The following is a 23745-nucleotide window of genomic DNA, read 5'->3' as shown; positions in this document are numbered from 1 at the left end:
TATATCAATTATATACACAATTATGTATATATTTATATGTAGCATCTCAATTATATGTGCATAAATATAGAGAGAAATTATAACAATGTTTATAATGTTTACTTCTAGGTGGTGGGACTTGGGAGGATCTTAACTAAAAATGATGTTAGTATTTAATCTTCAGAAGAAAGCTAAAACATTTTCATACCTGGATTTTTCATATTTTTTACAATGAATATACTTTATTCTTTTTCTTTTCTTTGAGACAGGGTCTCACTCTGTCACCCAGCCTGGAGTGCAGTGGCATAATCACAGCTCATTACAGTTTTGGCTTCCCAGGCTCAGGTGATCTCCTTGCCTCAGCCCCCCAGGGTAGCTGGGACTCTAGGTGTGTGTCACCACGCCTGGCTACATTTCTTTTCTACTTTTTGTAGGGATGCAGTTTTGCCATGTTGCCCAGCCTGGTCTCAAACTCCTGGGGTCACCATTTGTGATCAAATGATCCACTGGCCCTGGCCTCCCAAAGTGTTGGGATTATAGGTGTGAGCCACTGTCCCTGGCCACACTTTATTCTTATTATCAGAAAAAAATTAATTTCTTGATATCAGAAGAAGAAGAATAAATGCCTTATGGGCTACATCATCTCACTTAATGTGCCCATAATCATCTGATAAGCAAGCAATAGGGTTCCCTATTTACCTGTTGAGGTAAATATGGATGAGGAAATGGAAGCTGAGAAAGATGAAGGAGCTCATCTCACTCACACCATAATAATGCCATGGTTCCAATCTGGTGATGAAGACACAAACTACATATGTACAGTCAATCAGTTAAAATGTTATTTCAAAGAAGGGACAGAGACTTGGGGGCATGTTTAGCTGTGCAAACCACACATTAAGAAAAGACATTTGGCAAGAAGGGAGTTACTTGTGGCCTGCAAGAGTAGAAATACCATGGGACAGCAAGAATAACAAGCACTTTCCTCTGGTTGAGAGATGACTGTGATGGGGAGATGGAGGCAGGCATAGAGCACTTGATAAGAATCAGACAGTTGGCTCATGCCTGTAATCCCAGCACTTTGGGAGGCCAAGGCGGGTGGATCATGAGGTCAGGAGACTCAGACCATCCTGGCCAACATGGTGAAACCCCGTCTCTACTAAAAATACAAAAATTAGCTGGGCGTGGTGGCATGCATCTATAATCCCAGCTACTCAGGAGGCTGAGGCAGGAGAATCACTTGAACCCGGGAGGCAGAGATTACAGTGAGCCAAGATCACGCCACTGCACTTTAGCCTGGTGACAGAGTGAGACTCCAGCTCAAAAAAAAAAAAAAAAAAAAAAGTAGAATCAGACAGTTCACCAGTGAAGATAGGCCAGGTTATGCTGGGAGTTACCACCCCCAATCTCAGAGGCAAAGCACAACAAAGGTTTATATTTTGCCTATGTGATGTGGGTTTGCCCTGGGCTTCATTGTGGTCACTCAGGGACTCAGGCTGAAGATGATGTCATCTGAAACTTGCTTCCACGGTCACCAGGGCAGGGAAAGGGTAACACTGGAGTTGAATGCTACCACTTAAATGTTTCTACCTGGAAATGACAGTGGTTTTAATTGGCCAAAGCCACACCCAATTCAAAGGGTGAGGGGATGTGGGGTCCTACCATGTGCCTGTAAGGAAGAGAACTAGAATATTGTGAAACCACCCTAATGATCACCACAGCAGGGGAGATATTTTTTGCTTTCTAAGGCCCTTGTTTTGGCAGCAAAGGAAACAGCTTTCAGTTCTCTAGAATGTTAAACACAGGAAGAACCCATGGCCATCATCTAGGAAACTGAGATTCCAAGGGTATAGTGATTGTTTGCAAAAAGTTACAGAGAGAAACAGTGGTCATGCTAAGACTAGAAGGATGTGTTCTGAGGCCAGTGCCCCACATGGTCCTCGGTCCAGGGCCACACAAATTAGGAAGAGTGAGGAGCTTGGCCTGGGAACTTATTTTAAAACTCTGTCTCCAAGATGTTGAGAGGAGCAGTTTCGTCTCATCTGATACTAGCAGTTACTGATGTTGGAGGCCAGTGGCTTCTCCATCAGTTACAACTCTGTATTGTGTCTCCCAGGTGCCCAGTTTCTCCATGTGCTTCTTGCTGAAATGGCTGGAGCAGCCTGAAATCATTACTCTAAAGTGTCATTTAAAGTTGGGTTAATGTAGAACTAGCTAGTGTTTGCCCTAAGCGGTCCAGTGGCAGGTGATCTAAGATTTGGAAACCCAGCTGAGTAGCTCTGTGTCTATAGATTGCAGATAGATCAGCTTCGATGAATGAGAGAGAGCTTGAACAAATGAGAATAATGGAGACCTCCCACTCCTCTGAAATCAATATTAGGTTTGAAATAAAGAACGATTTATGACAGAAAAGGAATCATGAGGACACAGACCATCTCATATGGAGGGTCAGGCAGACTATCTGAATTGGCATATGGATTGATCATAATTCTGATTTTTTGGGGGTCACTGCTATTTTCTATCAAAAATAGAAAAAGGGAGGAAAACTCAAAACTCTGCTTTAACTTCATCACATATTGCTTTGGGCTTCTAGTCATATTTGTGATGTTCTGTGAACTTATATGAGAAACTGAAAAGTTTATTAATACTTTTTAAACTGCATAGATTTGTAAAGTTAAAGAATAATGCAATTTACTCTACAGTTACATAGGGGTGGTTTTGTCACTTTCATAGGTTATTCTTTATATTCCTTGCTTTTTAAACTCTTTTTGGTTTTGGCTTTGATTTAAATTACATGATCATTCAGTTTCCTCTTTTTATCAGGGCAAAATGAAGGGTTTTCTGAATCTTAAGAGCATATAATTTACCTTGGATGTGAACTATAATGCTTATTCTGAATAAATTTCATGTAAAACTGCAGAAATTGTGTAGAAAGTCTTTATGAATTGGAACTTAACATGTCATTGACACATTTTGAAGGGCGTTCTGTTGACTTTAGTGATGGATGAGCCTATTCTGCCAAGTTCAGCTGGAAGGGGTATTTTAGAAAGCCAAACATCAGCTCTGGAATCTAGAAACTTCCTGGAATCATGATTTTGGATCAGCAGGGAGGACACAGCCTGCATCTGTGCAAGGGATGGCATTTCACCAGCTTGCTCCACGGAAGTCTTTGGAACGGAACCATAAACACCAGCCTTCTTTGTTGTGTGTTGGCTTTTAAGAGTCCCCAAAGGTTTGGGGAGGATAAGGCTTTGCCTCAGGGCTCCTGGGTCTCATTTTTTGGGACCTGGCTGAAAACCCTGGATATTTGATAGTCTGGCTTATTTCTATGGTGTATTAGCACCCTATAAAAGTTACATGTCATTTATTTCAAGTTTAGAACCCTCTCAAACTTCAGGGGCAAACCAAACTTGAACCTTTTGCGGCTAGAATTCTGTTTACCTTTGGCCAAACCTTGCTTCCTGAATGTAAAGCTGGGAGGTGAGGTGAGAGGGACTCCTGAGGCTCCCTGGACATTGAATCGCTTTTACCAAACACGGCTTTGATAGGTTAAAACGTGACTGAATCTGAAACACATAGATTAACTTTCTTTCAAAGTACTCTGGGGCCTACACACAAAAGTATATTGTGCTGGGCAAAATGCATTTGAGTGTTGCCTTCCTTCAATGGTGAGAAAGTATCTGAGACTTTTGCCAAACAGAAGTTGAAATTGGGTCAAGCCACTCACCCCCAATTCTACTGAACACATTAAGTAGTTTTTATAAAGGTTATTGGGCAATCCAATTGAACAAGGACCTTGGAGAAATTTGGACATTTCTTGTGTTTGAAACATTTTTTAAGGGTTTTTGTTCTGTTTTGTTTTAATTTTTTATTTCCATAGGTTTTGGGGGAACAGGTGATATTTGGTTACATGAGTAAACTCTTTAGTGGTGATTTGTGAGATTTTGGTGCAACCATCACCCGAGCAATATACACTCAACCCAATGTGTAGTCTTTTATCCCTCAACCCCCTCCCAGCCTTTCCCCACAACTCCCCAGAGTCCGTTATATCATTCTTAGGCATTTGCATCCTCATAGTTTCAATGACAAAGAAAGAAAGGGCTCCAAGACACAGCGGCCCAGTTCAAGGATCCCTATGATTCCTTTGTGTTCGTTGTTGGAACACAGGCTAACAAGGGATGTCTTGTGCCTGAATGAAGGAGAAATAACAGACAGAGCTCCATGTGCCTTTCAGATAGAGGAACTGATGAATGCACTGGAGAAGACCAGACAGGAACTGGATGCCACCAAAGCACGCCTCGCCTCCACACAGCAGTCCCTGGCCGAAAAAGAAGCGCACTTGGCCAACCTCCGGATTGAGAGGAGGAAACAGCTGGAGGAGATCCTGGAGATGAAGTGAGTACCCATTGCTGCTTTTGTAGCCTCTCTCTTCTAGCCTCTCTTGAGAGTGGGAAAGGGGAAGGGCTAGAGAAGATGAAGAAAGAGCTCAGAGAAAGAATAATTTAGCTCACACTTGCCTGGTCATTTCTGAAAGTATGTTTCTTATTTTTTAATTGTAACTTTGGTGTCTCAATTTGCACACTTCTCACATCTGTTATTGAAAAAAATATAGATCCAGCACTAGATTTTGGGTGTCTGTGTTTTGTGGATGGTGCTGGGATTCATAGATCTGTTGGAAAGGTCTGAGCCAGCCAAGAGATGGAGGCCCGGTTAAGCACAATGGTAATTTGAGCGCTGCTCAGAGTTAAGTGGAAACTTTTCTGAGGAGTTATTTCCTAATTGTGACTGTAACTTTGCTAATTATATTCTTTTCACTTGTGCACAATGCCTGGTTTGTGTTGACTCTCACAGAGTCTCAAGGTTGGCACCTCTTTGTTCAGAAAGTGAAACTTTGATTTGCTGGGCTTATAAAAATAGGTTAGAAATCCCACACCCCGCCACACCCCACCTAGGTGGGGGCTTGGGAAGCTAAATCAGGGAGATTGGATTGGAACCAATTGCTTCCTTTGATTTAATCAATGACATGGGTCTGAGTGCTGGGAAATGGTTGTTCCTGTGGTCCTGTGACACACCCACCTACACCTCACTCTTGTTTCATTCTCACAATGAAAGAGCATCATCATGGAATAACATAGGAAAGAAAATTACTGAGAGATTTTAATAAATATCAATTGCAATAGGTCTGTTTGTGAAGAACTAGTCAAGAAGGAGCGTCTCTATGTTTTTAAATGAAATAATCACTAAATTATAATTTAAATCTAACTTCCCTCCACAATAAGGGGAAACATACATAATTACGGCATCTTAAGCCTATAACACAGACTTTGAAATTGGTGGCTAGGTATGGAAGTGACCTTATCGTGACCCAGCAAGCCTTACACATGGTTAGCATTAAACTCAGAAAACTTAGATCATGGAAAATATTGGAATGAAATATTTTGAAGGATTTAATAATGAGGACAAAACATTTATTCCTCATCAACTACCTCAGTTTCTCCAAGACCAAAGAATAAATAGGGTTTTTTTCACATATAAACTAGCATTTTTTCTAATAAAAGATAATATAATAAAACCAGGTATTATTATACTCAGTTCAGAGGTGAGGGAGCTGAGACTCAGAGAGATTCATAATTTGCTTAAGGCCATCTGGCCATGACAAAACCAGTTTTCTACCTCAACCTCCGTTTCTGCTATCTAATTTTCTCCAGGAGTTTATGTGAACTCATTAAGACTAGAACTTTTGTCTGTTTGAGTCACTGTAGTCATCATGCAGAGGAGAGCAGTGCCGGGCACATGGGAGGTGCTCAATGATTGTTTGTTGCCCACAACAGTGTCTTGAATGTGCTAGGTGCTCAATGGTTTGTTGAGTGAGTGACTAGATTGAATACTGGAGACTGAATTTTATGTAGCTAAGAAGAAAAGTATTTTAAGTATCTGTGATATTATAACCTTCATCAATAATTTATTAACACTGTTAAAAGGATACATGTTTATAAGCACAGCATATATAAAATCTTGATGTTTGCCAATATTTACTGTTGTTTAAAAGATTAACTTATGTAATTAGTTGTGGAATATGTGTGTGAATTTAAATGACACCCAGAAAAATTATAAATGTCAATATATGTGTAAACACTTAGCTGAGAAAGACCAAAAATATAGTGTAGTATTAAATAATTGAAGAAACAGCAATATTCAAAGTGGAAAGTCCATTTATGAATGTATTCATGTTAGAATCTAAAGTTATGTATTTTTATAATGTCTATATACAAAGTTCATAAAATGGTTTATTTGAGAAAGTTTCCATTTTGCTGATATTGACCAATAAAATTCATTTCCTAGAAAACAAGATGGAATGTTATGATTTATATAAGAATAGAGAAAGATTTTGGAATTACATATGCTTCCACCTTCATTTTGGATTTGATTTTTGAATGGAGATTAAAAATACTGAAATTCAACTTATAAGTTTGTTTTACCCTTGAAAAATTTATCATATGATGTTTTTTGCATTTTACTTTCCATAATAAATGTAGTATAGAATAAAAATAATTTATTAACAATAGCCAATACTAGTATTAGTGCATTAGCAATATGGGTCCATTGATTCAATCAGCCTGTATTCTTTTCTGTTCACCTGTCTCTCGTCTTCCTCCCTGTGTGTTATGTGTCAAGTCCAGCCTAGTTTTTCTCCTTGTTTTCCAGCTGTTCTCAAGTTAACTCTCCATCTCCTGAAGTGATTTATTATGCTATTATAAAGAAATTTTAATTACTTCCTGTTTATAAAAGGAGCGTATACTTTCAACATTTTGAGAGAACAAGTAATGGTGAAGTATGCTGGTTTGTGAGTCATCAGACCCAGGGTAGAATCCTGTTGCTTCCACCTGGTGGCTGTGACTTGGGAGAAATGCCCTTAACCTCACTAACCTTCCAGTTTCCTCCTGTAATGACTTGAATGGGGGTGGTTGTGAGGAGGGGTTCTCAGCAGAGAGTTTGGCACACAGAAAATGATATATGTATGCAAATGGCACTATCAGCCAATGAAAATACGTCCTCTGTTTAGTATACTTTGTGAAGAGTATCATTTATCTAAAATTTGGATTTATTTTTCTAAAACATATAAACTTTTTCCATGTGTATGTTTTCCCACTTAACTTCATGGTTTCAGATAGCACCTAACTAAGACCTCTTTTGGTGAATTGCCACATTATTGCTGAAGTGCTTAATCTGCTGCCACTGCAAAATAAATACAAAATTCCTGTGTTAATTCCTTTGGTGAAAGTAACAAAGCCCTGCTTCATTAAGCCTGATATGGGCCCTATTCACTATTTAACTGGCCTAGAAGCCCAACCTGTGGGCTTCTGCCCTGGGACTATGGGAGGACTTAGGTACAGGGCAAGTATATTGACTGAGATCCTCAACTAGAGGCACCAGCCTCTTGGGCTGTTCAAGTTTGCCACTGGTTTGTTCAGTCACAGTGTTTAAGCTGAATTGACACACTGGTTACTTGACTTTGATTGAGTCCACATAAGTTCATGGGAACAGTCAGATGGGTATTATCATTGTTGGTGAGTTGATATCATCTGTGCCAAGCATTGTTGGTTTTTCATTCAACCAGCACCCATTATCTTTAGACAGGCATCTTTAGGTCAGGTCTACCCAGTTTCCAAACCCTGGTGGGAAGGGAGAGGCTGTGTGATGTTAGAGGGAAGAGGGGTGAGGCTGTGAGTCAAGAGAAAGAAACTGTGATTTCATAACTAATTTCTGTCTCACCCCATAACATTAAACATCACTCTCTGGTTGCCTCAGTTTTCTCTTCAGTAAAATGGAGGTGATAATACCTGCCCTGCTTACTCTACAGAACTCTTGTAGGGATAAGATTTTTTTTTTTAAGCAGCAAACTAAAATTAATATAAACCAGCACATGTGAAAGTGCTTTGAAACCTAAAGGGGGCTTTTGAAATGAGAGGTGGTATCTGTTAAATTCATTGCAAACCAAATGGCACAGAATTTTAGAATTGGAAACCATCTGGGTCCAACCTCTCAGCCTGCAGAAGCCTGTCTCCCATTCACAGGATTACTCATAAGGAATTCACCAGGCCCTGGTGAATACCATTCCCATGGCAGGCCATGGGCTCATAAGGTGGTGGTTCATGTTCCATGGCTCTTACAGGTAGCTCATTTGTCATTATATTGAACTGAAATGTCTTTCCATTTGTCTTGGTTTTCGTTCCAGAGCTATATAGAATTTACCTGAACCCCATCCAAAGATAGATATTTGTTTAGATGTTTGTTAGGTGATATTGTTCATTTTAAGGGAAAAAAAGAGGCAGTATAAAGAAACAATATGTAAAAAATTATTCATGATCCTAACATGGAGAGAGAGACACTGATGGCATTTTGGTGTATATCTTTGCAAATGCTCCTTATTTTGTAAAGAAAATTGGACTGTACTTGCATATTTTGCAAGTGCCTCTTCTTTTGTGAATGTGAACAACCTTCTATGTTGCAAACATAGGATTGCATTATTTTTAATTACTCAATATACTGTCATATAGGTTTACATCATTATTGGGCATCTGTGTCAGTTCCAGTGTTCTGATAAGCATTCTGCTGTTTAATTTTATTTTATTAACATATTTGTAAATACCTGTGGATTGTCAGGCTGCTGCAAGAAATATTACAAAGAGGGTTCTCATATCCTTCAACCATTTCCCTAATTGGTAACATCTTGCATAACTAAAGTACAATATCACATGAGGAAATTGATATTGGTACAATCTACCAGCCTTCTTCAAATTTCTCCAGTTTTACATATCTATTAACATTATTCCAATTTCTCCAGTTTTGTTTTGTTGTTGTTGTTGTTATTGTTGTTTTGAGACGGAGCCTCGCTCTGTTGCCCAGGCTGGAGTGCAGTGGTGCAATCTTGACTCACTGCAAGCTCTGCCTCCTGGGTTCACACCATTCTCCTGCCTCCGCCTCCCGAGCTGCTGGGACTACAGGCGCCCACCACCACACCCAGCTAATTTTTGTATTTTTAGTAGAGACGGGGTTTCACCTTGTTAGCCAGGATGGTCTCGATCTCCTGACCTCGTGATACGCCCGCCTCGGCCTCCCAAAGTGCTGGGCTTACAGGTGTGAGCCACTGCACCCGGCCTTAACATTATTCCAATTTATCCAGTTTTACATGCACTTGTGTGTGTGTTTAATTATATCCACTTTTATTACATGTGCTGATTTGTGTCACCACCACCACAGTCAAGATGCAGAACTGTTTAATCATCACAATGACCTCTGGTACTATCTTTTTATACTTACATCCACTCTTAGGCTGTTTAATTTTTACCCAAAGTTCTGTTTTGTGTTATATCATTTTGGGACACGTGCCACACTGACCTACATTTTCTCCTACCATTCTTCTTTGGCTTCTCTTATTTTAAATGCCAACTGGATTTAGAGTGAGTAAATATTGCCTGATTCTTCCAATGTAAAGATTTCTCACGATGTGATTTTATTTACAGTGGAATTTTCTTTTAATATTGGATATTGTGAATCTGTCACATGGTAGGCACTCAAAAAGTATTTGAAAAATGAAAGGATGAATTAGTTAAAAAATGTATAAATATTCACTGATGATCTACTATGTGCTAGGTACTCTTTTAGATGAACAAACTTGACCTTGTTGAGCTTGCATTTTAGTAAAATGAGTGAAGGAAATGAATAAACAAATAAGCAAATAAATGAATAGATAAATAGATAAAGTAGTTTCTTATGTAACCAAAGAGGTTTGGAATCCCACTTAGAAAGTATTTCCAAAGGTAAGGACCCTCTTGTTTATTTGGGGCACGGAGGGACATGGAAAGTGTGGTGTACTTTCCTGTAATCTGGGAACACTTTTAGGAACTGAGGCCAACTTGATTCAAAAGGAGAGCCTTGATTCTATAGTCATCCCTTGGTATCTGTGGGTGATTGGTTCTGGGACCTCCTTTAGATACCAAAATCCACAGATGCTGAAGTCCGTGATATAAAATGGCATAGTATTTGCATATAACCCACGCACATCCTCCTGTATGCTTTAAATCATCTCCTGCCTTCTTATACCTAATACAATGTAGATGCTATGAAAATAGTTGTTACATTTGTATTGTTTAGGAAACAATAGCAAGAAAAAAGTCTGTACATGTTCAGTGCAAATGCATTTTTTCCAAAAATATTTCTGATCCGTGGTTGATTGAATCCACAAATGTGGAACCTATGTATACAGAAGTCCAATTGTATACATGTGTATGATTATTGCCCTCAACATTCCTGGCTTAGTCCATTTAGTGTTGCTATAAAGGAATACTGAAGCTAGGTAATTTATAAAGAAAAATGGTTCATTTGGCTCATGGTTCTGCAGGCTGTACAAGGAGCTTGGTGCCAGCATCTGCTTCTGGTGAGGGCCTCAGGCTGCTTCCACTTACGGCAGAAGGGAAAGGAAAGCTGTATGTGCAGAGATCACATGGGGAGAGAGGAAGCAAGGTGGAGATGAGGGAAAGAGCCATGCTCTTTTTAACAATCAGCTCTTTCAGGGAAACTAGCAGAGTGAGAACTCACTCACCCCCAAGGGAGAGGGCATTAATCTATTCAAGGGATTCACCCCACAACCCAAACACCGTTTTCCCATTAGGCCCCACCTGGGATCAAATTTCAATAGGAGTTTTGGAGGGGACAAATATTCAAACCACAGCAATACCCTTCTTCAGTCTGGTCTTTATTGGTTGATATTCTAACTGCCAGTTATTATTCCTCTGCTGGAAGAAACTAACAGTTACCAACCATATATTTTCATAGTACATGATATTCATCTTTCCTTGTGTATAAGATTATTCTTGTACTTAAAATATATCCAAAACTTCTTGCTAAAACATTTCATAATGGTTCAATTTTGTTACATTTACTCCTATTTTAAAGGAATTTTATTAAAAGCATATTAAGAACATCATTTTATGTTTGATTTTATTAATGCCAGCTAATAAGCTTACATTCCAGTAACAAAAGCCCAGTTATTTAATTTATGGCAGGTGGAGTTGAAATCTGTGGCTAAAAGAAATTGAGGGCCATGAGATACAGTACTTAAAAATCTGTGTGCATTTGCTTTGATGATTTAAACTACTATAGTAGTTTAATAGGTGGACAGGCATCCTAATTGATATTTTTCATTTAGTATAAAATGCTAAGTTGAATAAGGGTTTTGATACCTGCTTAATAGTCACATATTTTGAAATGTTTATTTTAGACTTTTTGTGGTGATTTCCTATGCTTATACAAACATTTTCAGCAGGCCCCTTTGTTTTTAACTCATCTGACGATATGACGCAATTCATCTTAATTTACTGGGTATTGTTGGGTTTTAGACGTCTTCTCCAGATAGCCTCACAAGTCTTTGTATACACTGGATTATTTTAGGACATTTACAGTGAGGTAAGACAGCAGCTTATTCGAGGGCATTATCCTGTTGGCCTCTTTGATCTAAGATCCTTTCTGAGAGAGCCACTCATTAGGTAAGTACCCTTCAAAGGAGAGCAAGGGTGCAGAAATGATAAAATCAATTTATTTTTTACTTCATGCCAACATGAGAAAAGACAAATCACATTTCTTTAGGAAGGAATCCTAAGTGCCTAGCAATTTGGACAGGATAAATGGAGTCTGGGAGAAGAGTTTTGAAGCCAATTGTTACTTAAAATTGATAAACTCAATAAACAAGAGGGTTGTGCTAGCCCACAGAGATCTTATGGGGATTGACTGAGATTATAAATTCATGAGAAAGTGATTTTTAACCCACAAAAGGCTATACATATATTAGCATGTTAGGTACATTCATTACAGTTAGCATACACTAATCCTGTCTTTAATTTACAACTTGGCCTTCTCCATTCAAGAATTTCTTTTTTTTTTCTTTTTTTTTGCTATAATACTATTCTTTCTTTAACCAGTAGTTTATTGAGAAAAACTTTAACATGTCCAATTTTAAAAATATTAAATACTATGGTAATGTGTCCTAGAATGTCCTGTTTGTCATCTGTTTCTGTTTACTACCTGCTCAGTTCCAACAGGTATTTAAATCAGCTAGAACACTGATAAAGCCTATTGCAGCTTTCTGAGTTACCTGTAGTGAGTCAGGACAGGTAGCAGAGAGGGAAGGAATAAATGTCACAAAAAATGACTCATTCAAAACCAATTTTGGTTTTAGCTGCAGGCAGTGACATAAATGCACAGTTGCTTACTACTCCAGACTTCTGTTTCCTTCTTTTAACTCTGAAGTTGATGGCTTATAGTCTATAGCAAAAACAAAACAAAACAACAAAAAAACTATGCTGAACATAAAACTTATAGTGGGTAAGTAAAACTTAACTATAAAGAAAATAACTTTAGAATAGAGGAATGTTCTAGTTAGCTTCAAATGCAAGAATCAGAAAACCCCACATTCCAGAAGCTCATACAAGTAGCTTTGTAATCACTAGGGACTCACGTTCCTTCTGTCTTGACATTTTGCCATTTTTAGCATTTGCTTGTACCTCTTAGTGTGAGACTTTTGCTTCAGTTCCAGCTATCCAATCCCTATTCCAACCAGCAGAAAGGAGGCACGAGAAAGAAACCTCCCTGTCCTTTAAGTTACACATCCCATCCATTGACATCTGAGTCATTTCACAGTTTATTCAATATTTGCTGAGCATCTGCTATGTGCAAGCACTGTTCTAAGCCCTAGGCAGTTATCTAAGCCCTGTTCTTAGTGAACAGAAAGGACTCTATGAACAAAAATCCTCCTGTTGGTGGAGCTTATATTTTACTAGATGTGAGAACAAGTGTGGGGGAAGGGGCCCACTGGCCAGGGTTTTAAGCCACATGGTCATACTTAGCTTCAAGACCAAGCAGGGAAATATAGCCTTTAGCTGCATTCTGGGAATCCAGTTCTAAGGAAGGAAAGGAAAGAATGGATATTGGGGGCAATTGGCAGTCTCTGACAACATGAATAAAGTGTGAAGAAAAATAGGTCAACTGGTATGTTATGTCACTTAGCAGTAAAAAACAACTTTGCAATTACACCTCTAGTCTATTCCTAACAGACATTTATGTGTATGCATGTATGTTTAGTGCATATCTGAGTTCATTTCTGGGTACCATGGTTGGTAGACTGTGAGGAGGCATGTAGTGAGTGAACAAGTTGAGGTATTCCTGAAAATCTCTTTGTGCTGGGGATAGCTGACCTGTAAGGGGTATTAGGTCCAGAGAAGGCCAAGAAGACAGATGCTTCTTTTAACTGTTAAGGAAGTGACTGTAAGAAGAAAACTGGGCTTGATTCATGCTGCCTCAGATGACTGTGCTAGAGTTGGTAGGCAAAATTTGAGAGGAGGAAGATTTTTCTTTTAGTGCAAAAGAACTCTGTAGCAGCAGGAACACTCTCACCTGTTTTGCATGCTGCAGAGGAAATTTTCATCCCAAGTGAAAGGCAAAGGCAATCTCCAAGACCCTCCTGTATGTAATTCCACTAAATAAATGCCCTGTCACGTAGATGAAACTTAGGAAATGCTGGGCTCTTTTTCGTTCCTTCCCTTGAGGAACTTAATTTGAATGCAGAAACTCTGCCAAAAAAAAAAATAAATAAATAAATAAAGAAAAAAAAAGAAAAGAAAAAGAAAGAAAAAAGAAAGTTACTGCATGGTTTAGGACACTGCTCTAATACATCCACAATAGAATTTTCCCTGAATTTTTAGGCATTTATTTTTCATAAAACTCTTAGGTTATTAAATATATGAGCCAAGCAGGGATGTGTTTCATAGCTCATTATAGAGAAATAATTAAAGTGAGTTAAATTGCATGTCAGGTAGAATCAAGAGTCCTTCACTATCCCTGCCTTGAGGAATGTACTATCTTGGATTAAAATGTCTTCAGAGAATTAAATTAGCCCAGGCATATATACTATCCAGTGCATGCAGACTTTGGGGGATGGGATTAATATTACCAGTGAACACTTATTAAGTACTGATTCCATGGACTAAGTACTTCACCCAGATAGTGCTGTCACCTCCTGTGAGGCGGGGAGTATTATTGCCCCCATTCTGTGGATGGAGACACTGAGGCTCATATATGTGGAACTCAAATACAAGTCTGTTTGACACTATAGTTCACAGTCTTAGCCATTGAGTGCAGTCTTCCAATGAAGAACTTGAGATATCAGTGTAAGAATTTCAAGTGTGGGAATGGTGGCACCAGTTTTAATTAAATAGTAGAAAGCAGTGGGCAGATAGGTGCTTCCTCCCTTTTTTGGGGCAGGAGGACAGCAGGATGGGGAGATGGTGGGAGGAAGGGGGCCTGAGGAGAACTAGTTGGAGAAGGCCTTTGAAGTTGGCTTCCTTATCTTAAAACAAAATAAGGGACACACTGTCTTCCGGCCAAAAACATGCACTGTATGTATAGTTTTAATAGAGAAAAATGTCAGTCAAAAGGGACTTCAGCCTGGTGGTTTTTAATGGAAATACAAACATTTTCTGAGCTAGAGAAGTATAGTCTTTCAGCCTAAATAATCATAATCAGCAGTTAAATAATCTAAATGCTTGTGAATCATAGAGTTTAAATAATTCCAAGCACCATACTTCATGTTATCTCTATCTTCACAGCAGCCGCATGGGGGCTAGGGAAGGTCACCCATTAAGAAAAGGGAAAAGAAATATTCAGGCCTTCCAACCTCCTAAAACATGGTAAGTCAGAGGAGGCAGTCTTGGCCCTTTCTTCCAATCCAAGAGCAACAACATATTGAAAGAATTCTGACCAGTACCTGATCTAATACTGTAGGGGGTGTTGCCATATTTAACCCCTTGATGCAAGGGACAGGGCAGCCACATCACACAAAGAAACACTAACGAGCTGAGAGTACAGAGGAATCACACATCAAATCCTGAAGGAAGAATTATTTATGTAATCTCAGCACTTTGGGAGGCTGAGGCCAGTGGATCACTTGGGCTCAGGAGTTCGAGACCAGCGTGGGCAATATGGCAAAACCCTGTCTCTACAAAAAATACAAAAAGTTAGCCAGGCATGGTGTTGTGTACCTGTGGTCCCAGCTACTCGGGAGGCTGAGATGGGAGGATCTCTTGAGCCTGGGAGGTTGAGGCTGCAGTGAACTGTGATTGCATCACTGCACTTCTGCCTGAGTGACAGAGTGAGACCCTCTCTCAAAAAAAAAAAAAAAAAAGGAATTAAAAAAAGAGAAAAGAAAGAAAAGAAAAAGAATTATCGGTGCAGTGAGGAGAACCCTGAGCACTCTAGTTCATAGCCTGACTCTGCCAGTTGTAGTTGGTTAAGCCCAGGCATGCCTGACCTGGTCTTTCCATCTGTGAACAGGCCTGTGGACTCAGATGATTTCATTAATATTCAGTGATTCTCTGAGGCCTTAATTGGGGGTGGTTTTACCTATCAGGGGAACATTTGGCAAGGTCTGGAGACATTTTTGGTCATCCCAACTGGAGGGGAGGTGCCACTGCCATCCAGTAGGTAGAGGCCAGGAGGCTGCTAAATATACTATGACACATAAGGCAGCCCCAACAACAAAGAATTTTCTAGCCCAAAATACCAGTGGTACTGAGGTTGAGAAACCTGTAACTAGCCTCATTTTTTATACTGGTGTTTCTTAAACTAGGGAAGAGAGAAGAGCTTTGTAGGGTCTCATCTCTGATTTAACTTGACTTATTTTCACATGGAACTCACACAGGATATATTTTCCCGTTCAGCACAATGATCAGGCATAGAGGTTGTAGTGGCCTGGGGACTTCCCATTCTGTATAGATGACTTTGACCTCTTGATTCTAGCTTGCTTTCTTGGCATTAAAGACCAGCTCACTATGTAGCTCCCCAGTGGAATTGACACAGTTCTCAGATTCAAATCCTCAGGGGATGGAACTCCCTGTGAGATGTAAACCCTGGCTGGAATCCAAAAGACCTGTTCCATCAATGCCTGCTGCTTGGCAGACAACATAATCCTGTCTAGCTCCAGAATTCCATCATTCTTTAACCTGTGGTTCTTTCTGGTCCACAGTGTGCCCAGCTATAAATTGAGAGTGTGAAATTGGACAGTCCTCAAGGGTTAGGCTGGTCCTGTAAATTGATGCACAATTATAACAGCCCCTTTTACTCTCTTTCCACTTTTGTTTCTCCTTACCATTTGTTCCTTCTTCACAACATCCCTCTGGGTAGCCAGATCTTTTTCTAGGGAAGCACTTCTTACAATGTTCATTTAGACCAGAAAGGATAGAAGAGAAATGAGAACACTGGTGAAGTGAGAACACAGCGCAGGGCCTGTGGGCATCCAAGGGAAACAAACTGCTGCCTGGATGCCAGATGCCTGCCTCAACCATGAAGGGCAGGTCTTGGGCAAATCCCAATTCATAGGGTTTCTCTGCCTTCCTGTAACATTTTCTTTGCCTTGGTAAAATCCAGTCCAAATATTATCAAGTGAAGTCTCAACCCTAAGGATGAAAAGGTAAACATCAAGATCTATGTCCTCACTGGAACGAGCTATTTCAAAAGGATCCATGTCAATGAAGACTCAGAGGATTTTAAGGGAGGAATAGCATGGAGGTGGGCTTTGAATGTTCTTGGTCCCTCCTAAACATTCAATAAATGTTTGTCAAATGAATGAATGAATGTTGATGAAAATTATACTTTGCTTCTTGCTGGCTGCCTCTTTTTTCTTTCCCCCTTTCTTACCCACTCTCTCTTCTCTTCCACTCCATCTCCTGTTTCTTCTTTTCCTTCCTCTCTTCCTTCTTCTCTTAACTTTTCCCCATCTTTCTCTCTCCTCTTTGTCTTTTTCCCCCCTTTCCTATCCCTGTTCTGGTGCCTTGAAAAGCACAGGGGTTCAAAATGCTTTCTGCATTTTCTCAGCATGGTTGTCTTGCTAGATTGTAATTTTGACTTTTGGGCAGGAGGCAGACCAAAGTAGACCAAACATGTGGGAAGAAGGGTGAGAGAGAGAGTGTGTGTGTGTGTGTGTGTGTGTGTCTGTGTGTGTGTGAATGAGTTTAGGGGCAGAAAAAGAGGGTCTGGCTCTGGCAATTTTGCCTGGGGAATGAGGTGTGTTAAGGGGGACCACTCAGTTCCAGGGAGCAAAGTGATCGAGAACTATAGCTCAAAGCCAAGCTGCCAGTCAAGTGGGACGAGTCTTTTGTGTTCCAGTCACGGAATTTGGGAACCAACAGATTGTGAAAATTGAAATGCAGTGTTTGACTTGATCTTTTGGTTAAGCCAGTTCCCTGGGATCTTAATTCGAACCTGCAGGAAGCTGAGGCCAACTCTGAGAGTCTGCTATTACCTCACCCCTGATGCTTTACTTACTTGAAGACATTTGCAGAGTGCACTGCAGCCAGTGCCAGCATGCAGTTATGATAACAGTTCAATTGCTGTCATTCCACTCTATTTTGAAATTGGTGTTTTTGTGTTCACTTCACTGAGCCTTGAGCTTGGAGCTTCTTTCTCTTCTTGGCTCTGCCTCTGGAAGTTTTCTTGGAAAATGTTCCCTTCAATGTATTTTCAAGGCTCCTGTCAACTAATGCTTTATTATAAGGCAGTGTGGGATTGGGTAGGCCCAGTGGTTATTCTCTGCTTCCCCTCTCCTGGTCATTTTTCCTGGAAGCTGACTGCTGTGAGCAGCATCACCGGGGATCCCTTGCTGGCTGACTCTGGCGAGGGTCTGGGGCCAGTAAGAGGCACTTCAGGTGATGGGAGAGGTGGAAGAGAAACAAATCTAGAGAATTTTCTCCCTCTTCCCTTCTTGCTTTGGGGCCACATCTCTGGCCATAGCAGCTTCTCTCCATGACTATAGCTCCCTCTCAGCAGTGCCCATTCATGGCTCCCAGTGTCGCTGGGATTGATTCATTTCTCCCTTTGCTCCTTCAGCCTGATACGTGGTAACGGCTGTCCAGTGTTGCTAGCGTCTGGATGCCTCAAGGTCTCATTTCTTTCATTAACCCTGCCCACCCCTACTTCTGTAGCTTCTCCATGGAAGTCTCCTCGTTGGAATCATCTGTGGCGAATTCTGTTCTCTTCAGGACTCAGACCAGTACAGTGGGGAATGCCATGGTGCCGCGGTCAGATACATAAGATTTGTTAGAATGATTTAACAAATCATTGTTAAATCATTCTAACAAATTATTCTAAGAAGTGTTAGAATATGTTGCTAGAAAATGTTTACATTTCTCATATTAAGTAATTCCAGGAAAATAAGCTGATTGATACTAAAGTCAAAGCACTAAAACAAAACCACCATTCTATGGTTTTGTAAAGAAGAATGGCTTTCAAATGACCCTTCAACATGAATGACTGCTGCTGCTCCTACCTTAGAAAGATGTGGGGCTGGAGTTGCCAGAGCCAGTCTCAGTTTTGGGTCAAGTGAAAACAGCCCCATACTCCTTCCCTATACAAAGAAAAGCCTCCCCGCCTTAATCTTCAGCCTGGAGAAAGTTGGTTTGACTGATTTTCTTGACACAGAAGCAAAGAGAACATTCTAGGAGTCCCTGGCCAAGTACAAGTCAACTGCCTCCGAGGTATGGGTAGCATTCTTTGAGGCAAGCTCAGAGCATTTTTGGTTTCCAGGAAGCTGAAGGCAATTGCAGCTTTTTGTTGCAACTGCTCTAATGCAACACACTAGACTGAGGTCAGGCAAGCTAAGCGCTCCTTCTCATGGATTCAGTCATTTGTTTAGTCACTGACTCATTCATAAAACAAATGATGCTGGGAAGTCATTTATTTCTTGAGAGAATAAACAAATATTTATTTATTGAGTACCTAGTTAACAGTCTAATGTCCAGTCAAAGGATGAGACATCAGAATGCAGAATGACAGGTGGGTAAGTGTATGAAAGAGAAGAGGTCCCTGGGCCCATGCTTCTTGAAGGCACCCTGAGATGTGTCTGGGAGCTACATTAGATGAAGGGGTGGGGATGGTGGGTGGGGTCAAGGGGAGTTTGTCCATAAGAGGGGATCTGCCTATGCAAAGGCCCTGTGGCAGAAGGACTGACTTGCCTTCTGTTTGCTCAGTGGAGGCCTGTGTGACTGGAGCATAGAGATCAAAGGGGAAAACTAGATTGGTTGAGGCTGGAGAGGTGGGCAGAGGCCAGACCACCCAGGGCCTTGGGGCCATCATCAGATTATTGATGTTTATCCTAAAGCAGAAACTCATTGAATGGAAATGACATGACTGGATTGTGTTTTGAAAATCATAACAAATAACTACAGTGTAAAGATCTTTATATGTATCAACTCATTTAATCTTCACAACAACCTTCCAAGATAAGTACTGTTATCATCTCTATTTTACATTTCAGGCAACAGAGGCTCAGAGAGGTTAAGTAACTAGTCCCAGGTCATACAGCAAAGGTGGGATTTGAACCTCTCAGGATTGTCCTGTGGTTTGGCCATGTGTTTAACAATGGCACCACCCTGCCTCTGGCTTTTGTGAGGAGAATACATTTGGATGTGGGCACACTAGAAGGATGACCCTCTTTTTCCTTTCTTCCTGCCCACTCTGCATTGGCTCCCATCAACACTTTCATCATTCCATGCAGGAGAGCTGTGGGGGAATTATTTTGGCAAATGTTGCTCTAGTCCAGGGTTTCTCAGGGCAGCCCTGTTGAGCTTGAGCTGGATAATTCTTTCTTGTGGGGCCTATCCTGTGTTTAGTAGCATTCCTGGCCTCTGCTCATTAGATGACAGTGTCAATTTCCCTCCCCCAGTTGTGACAATCAGAAATGACTCCAGACATTACCACCAGACGTTTTCTAGAGGGCAAAATCACCCCTGTTTGAGAACAGCTGGTCTAGTCCTAGCCTGTGTCTGTCTGTTGTTTCTCACCTTGGACCTGTGGCCCAGCTCTTTCCTGAAATATGGACCTTGAGCCGGTGTATTAGTGGCACTAGTAGAGTTTTAACACTGGCTCATGCCCAGCACCTCTGGAGGCAGAGGGGCCCAGACCAGGTAGATTCAGAAAGCTTAGAGAGGAGCGTTTTCCACTATTCAGCCTTTGGTGCTATAGCCTGGACACTTGGCCATCACTCAAAGCCGTTTTCTTTTCTCTGGGGACATAAACCTTTTCAGTTCTATGCAACTGATTCCAATATGAACCTTTTATAATCTACTGTCATGTCTGGGCATTGCCTCTCAAATTTCTGGAGAACTATTTCCTAAATAGCTACGAAGCTTTCCTTTGCAGGCTTTCATTTGTTGAGAAGGCTTTTCTATTGAAGTTAAGTAAACTGCATTTGCAAAGCTGAGTTTCTCAAATGCCTATATTTGGAGAACAGACTTTTAAGTAATTTTGGTTAATTAAGAATCCCCTAGTAAATCCTATTTTTTTAGAAATTGCCATGAGAAGCCTGCATGGAAGCCTGGCATCCATGCGGATATGTGGAGAGAAACACACAAGCCCTCAAATGAGGTATGACCATGAGTCTGGTGTTGATGAGTAGTGGTTTCTCTTCCTCCAAAGGCAGGAGATGCCTCTGTAGAATGGAGTGGAGTATTCCTAGGAACACCATCTCTTCCCTGTTGGGCCAATGGGCTTGGGTAAATTACTGTTAATTTTTAAAATGTCAATTATATACTAAAGTAAAGTGAACCCCCACATGACCTCCATCCAATTTCAGCGATTATCAGCTCATTGCCAGTCTGTTTCCTTTCTATTCCCCACTTCCTTGTCTCATCCCTAGATTATTTTGAAGCAAAACTAAGATATTATGTCATTTCATCCGTAAATATTTCAGTATAAACATTATTTTTTCAGATAAACATCTTGACACCAAATTACAAACTCTTTAAAGTAGAGGTGAATTCTAATGAAGACCTTTCCCCCTAGAGTTGAAACCCTCTGGCACCCAAATATGAAAGGCTTAGATTTTAATTTTTTTAAAAATATTGCTGTAAAACAGCAAAATGGACCATTTGGTGGTATTATATGGGGAAATCAGAAGGATTACACCACTGACACATTCCCTAATTGATTTTGGCTCTATTCTTTGAGGATTTTGCTTAAGTCTTGATGTCCCAGGGCTGACATAATTACATCTTGGTTAGAGTTTTGTTATCTCTTTATGATTATTGACATTTCTGCATATAAATTCCTGTCTCTTTTCAACTTCTTGGCCGAATGGTGCCTCTTCCGGATTTTGAAGAAACAACTTTCAGAGTGTGAACTTGAACTGATCATTGGTCACATTATCTACACCTAAGGGTTCTTGGATCCTGATTAATGGTAGCTTTTCTGCAGAGAATGAAACTGAGATTAAGCCTTCTTTGTAGGGAAATTAAACACCTGAATCTCTGGTGAGGTCTGAACATAAGCCACTCCGCTTCTTGCACTGTTTTTCTTAAGCATCACATTGGCTTACCCCCAAAACCACCTGTTTTATTGGGAAAAAATTCACTTCTTCATGGTTGCTTGCTCTGGAGCATTAATTAATTCAACTCTCATTTATTGAGCAATAACTGAGGACCTCCCACTGTACTAGATGTTGATCCAGTCATGGCTCAGTCCCAGCTTTCTGGGAGCTTACTCCAGTATTGATTATTTGAATGTCTATTGTACATCCAACCTTGACACCACTTTGGTGATTTGTGGGGTCAGCGGGGTGGTTTCCATATCCAAATATCCCTCAATTAGGTAACCAGGGATATCACTGGGTTGAGCTAGATTTTTGTGTTGGGCTTGAATTGACTTTCAAATCTGTTTGCTCTAGAGAGGATTGATTCAAAATGCCGTAACAGCTGGGTCAGGAACTTGAGCAGCATTCTAGCCCTGGCTGCAATGGAAGCTAGGGAGAGAAGGTATCTGAAATGGGGTGAGAAATGTGAAGGCCACAGTCCCACACCAAAACAGACTTTGCGTCCATCACAGTTCTGTTGAGAGTTGGCTTTGAGCCAAGGAAGACTGAGTGGTGACAATTAAATGTCGTCATGGAAACAGCGTTTCTGCTCTGTAATCTCATCCGTTGGTGTTCCTTAACTCCTTGGGCTCCTTAGCCCCCTGGGAATGGGTCTCTTAGTATCTGCTTGACCCCTGGGGTGATGAGGGTTGCATTAGCACGAGGGTAAGTGTCCAGGCTTCAGGGGATCAGATGACTTGGATTTGAATCTTGGCCCTACACCTGCTCTGCTGGCTCTGTGACCTTGGCCAAGTGTGTAAATCACATTCCCTCCCCTGTGTGATTCTTCTGAGCATTAAATGAGTTGGTACATGTAAAACACTTAGCATGGATTGTTAAGACTTGCTAAGTAGCAAGTCTTAATAAATCTACTTAACATTGAGGGAACTCATTCCTTCTTCAGAGAACTCTGTCTCTTGAAAAGTCTACCCTGCCGGGTGTGGTGGCTCATGCCTGTAATCCCAGCACTTTGGGAGGCTGAGGCGGGAGGATCACTTGAAGTCAGGAGTTTGAGACCAACCTGGCCAACATGATGAAACCCCATCTCTACTAAAAATCTAAAAATTAGCCAGGCGTGGTGACGGGCGTCTGTGGTCCCAGCTACTCAGGAGGCTGAGGCAGGAGAATTGCTTGAACCCAGGAGGCAGAGGTTGCAGTGAGCTGAGATCATACCACTGCACTCCAGCCTGGGTGACAGAGTGAGACCCTGTCTCAAAAAAAAAAAAGTGTACTCTTTTTTATACTATAACAACTTTATCATTTCACCTCCTGGTTCTTTGGTTCTTTTACATTTGCTTTTTGAGGCCACTGATGTATTCGGTTTTTCACAACCCTTGAGTGTTTAGGACAGTTCTGTCCTCTCCTCTTGTCAATACACTCTATGCTGCAGAATCTTCTCGCCTCTCTGTGAGAGTGTCGGTTCCCTCTTCTCTTCTTGTGACGGGTTTTGAAGATTCATCTCCTTTGGATATTGTGCATTCTTTCTCTGTGCATTCCACAAATAGTTACTGGGCATCTTCTCTGGGAGGGTGCTGCATCTGGCCCTAGTGACATGGTCCCTGCCTAGTCGAGCTCACACTCTAATAAGGAAGTTGGTGGGATAAGCTGGTAATTATAATACAGGGTGGTAAGTGCTCTGGGAAGGAAAGACCAAAGACCTGGGTATCATGGCGCTTTCCAGATGGGAAGGAGTCATGTGGTTGAGGGATGCTTTCAGGAGGGAGGGTCATTTCAACTGAGACTACGACCTGTGTGGTGGAAGAATTTGGGGAGGTAAAGAAGGGGGGACAGAAGAATGGTTTCATATGGAACCCATAATCAAAAAAATATTCAAATGGTGAATAAAAAGAATTTGATGATTAAACAGATGGAATCTTGCTAAAAGTTCAGAACAGTTCTGGAAGGTTCTGCTGAAAGCTGTCATTTGTATGAGGGGAGGAGAGGAGGTTCCAAAATGTCATCTCCATAAGTAGGCAATAATAGATAATCTTCTACCACAACATCCTTGACTCCTAACCTTATCTTTGCCTTAAGACAAATAGGTTCCCCACCAAGCAGGGCTAGAGACCCCCTTTTCCCTCCATTTTCACATTCTTCTTAACATGTAGCCACTGAAAGCTGGCTACTAACCCAAGTCATTTATCCCAAGCTGCCATTAGAGAGGCTATCTCCAAAATGCATAGCAACATTGTTTACATTCACATTGGTCAACTGTAACTGGATATAAAATTTTTGGCATTACCTTTCCCTCATGAAGGTATTAGGAATAATTTATATGTTTATAATAAGGAAGGATTTAGAAAAAAATAAGATATACA

The 23745-nt window shown here is 40.8% G+C and overlaps 1 protein-coding gene across 10 annotated transcripts in view; it reads left to right on the top strand.

Annotated features, from left to right (window-relative positions):
- The window catches only part of ERC2 (ELKS/RAB6-interacting/CAST family member 2), a 976550-nt gene that overhangs the window by 590852 nt on the left and 361953 nt on the right, over window positions 1–23745 (top strand). For all 10 annotated transcript variants that reach the window (XR_010111441.1, XR_010111442.1, XR_008625007.2 and 7 more), the window contains one exon: window positions 4211–4371. Coding sequence is in view for 3 of the 10 variants with exons in the window: in XM_055110956.2 (XP_054966931.1) it covers window positions 4211–4371 (161 nt within the window). In the remaining 7 variants the exon portion in view is untranslated. The remainder of the gene's footprint in view (window positions 1–4210; window positions 4372–23745) is intronic.

The sequence above is a fragment of the Pan paniscus genome, chromosome 2 (assembly GCF_029289425.2).
Source record: "Pan paniscus chromosome 2, NHGRI_mPanPan1-v2.0_pri, whole genome shotgun sequence".
NCBI lineage: Eukaryota > Metazoa > Chordata > Mammalia > Primates > Hominidae > Pan > Pan paniscus.
The sequence above is the reverse complement of the archived record's forward strand: the minus strand, read 5'-3'. Positions and strand labels throughout refer to the sequence as shown.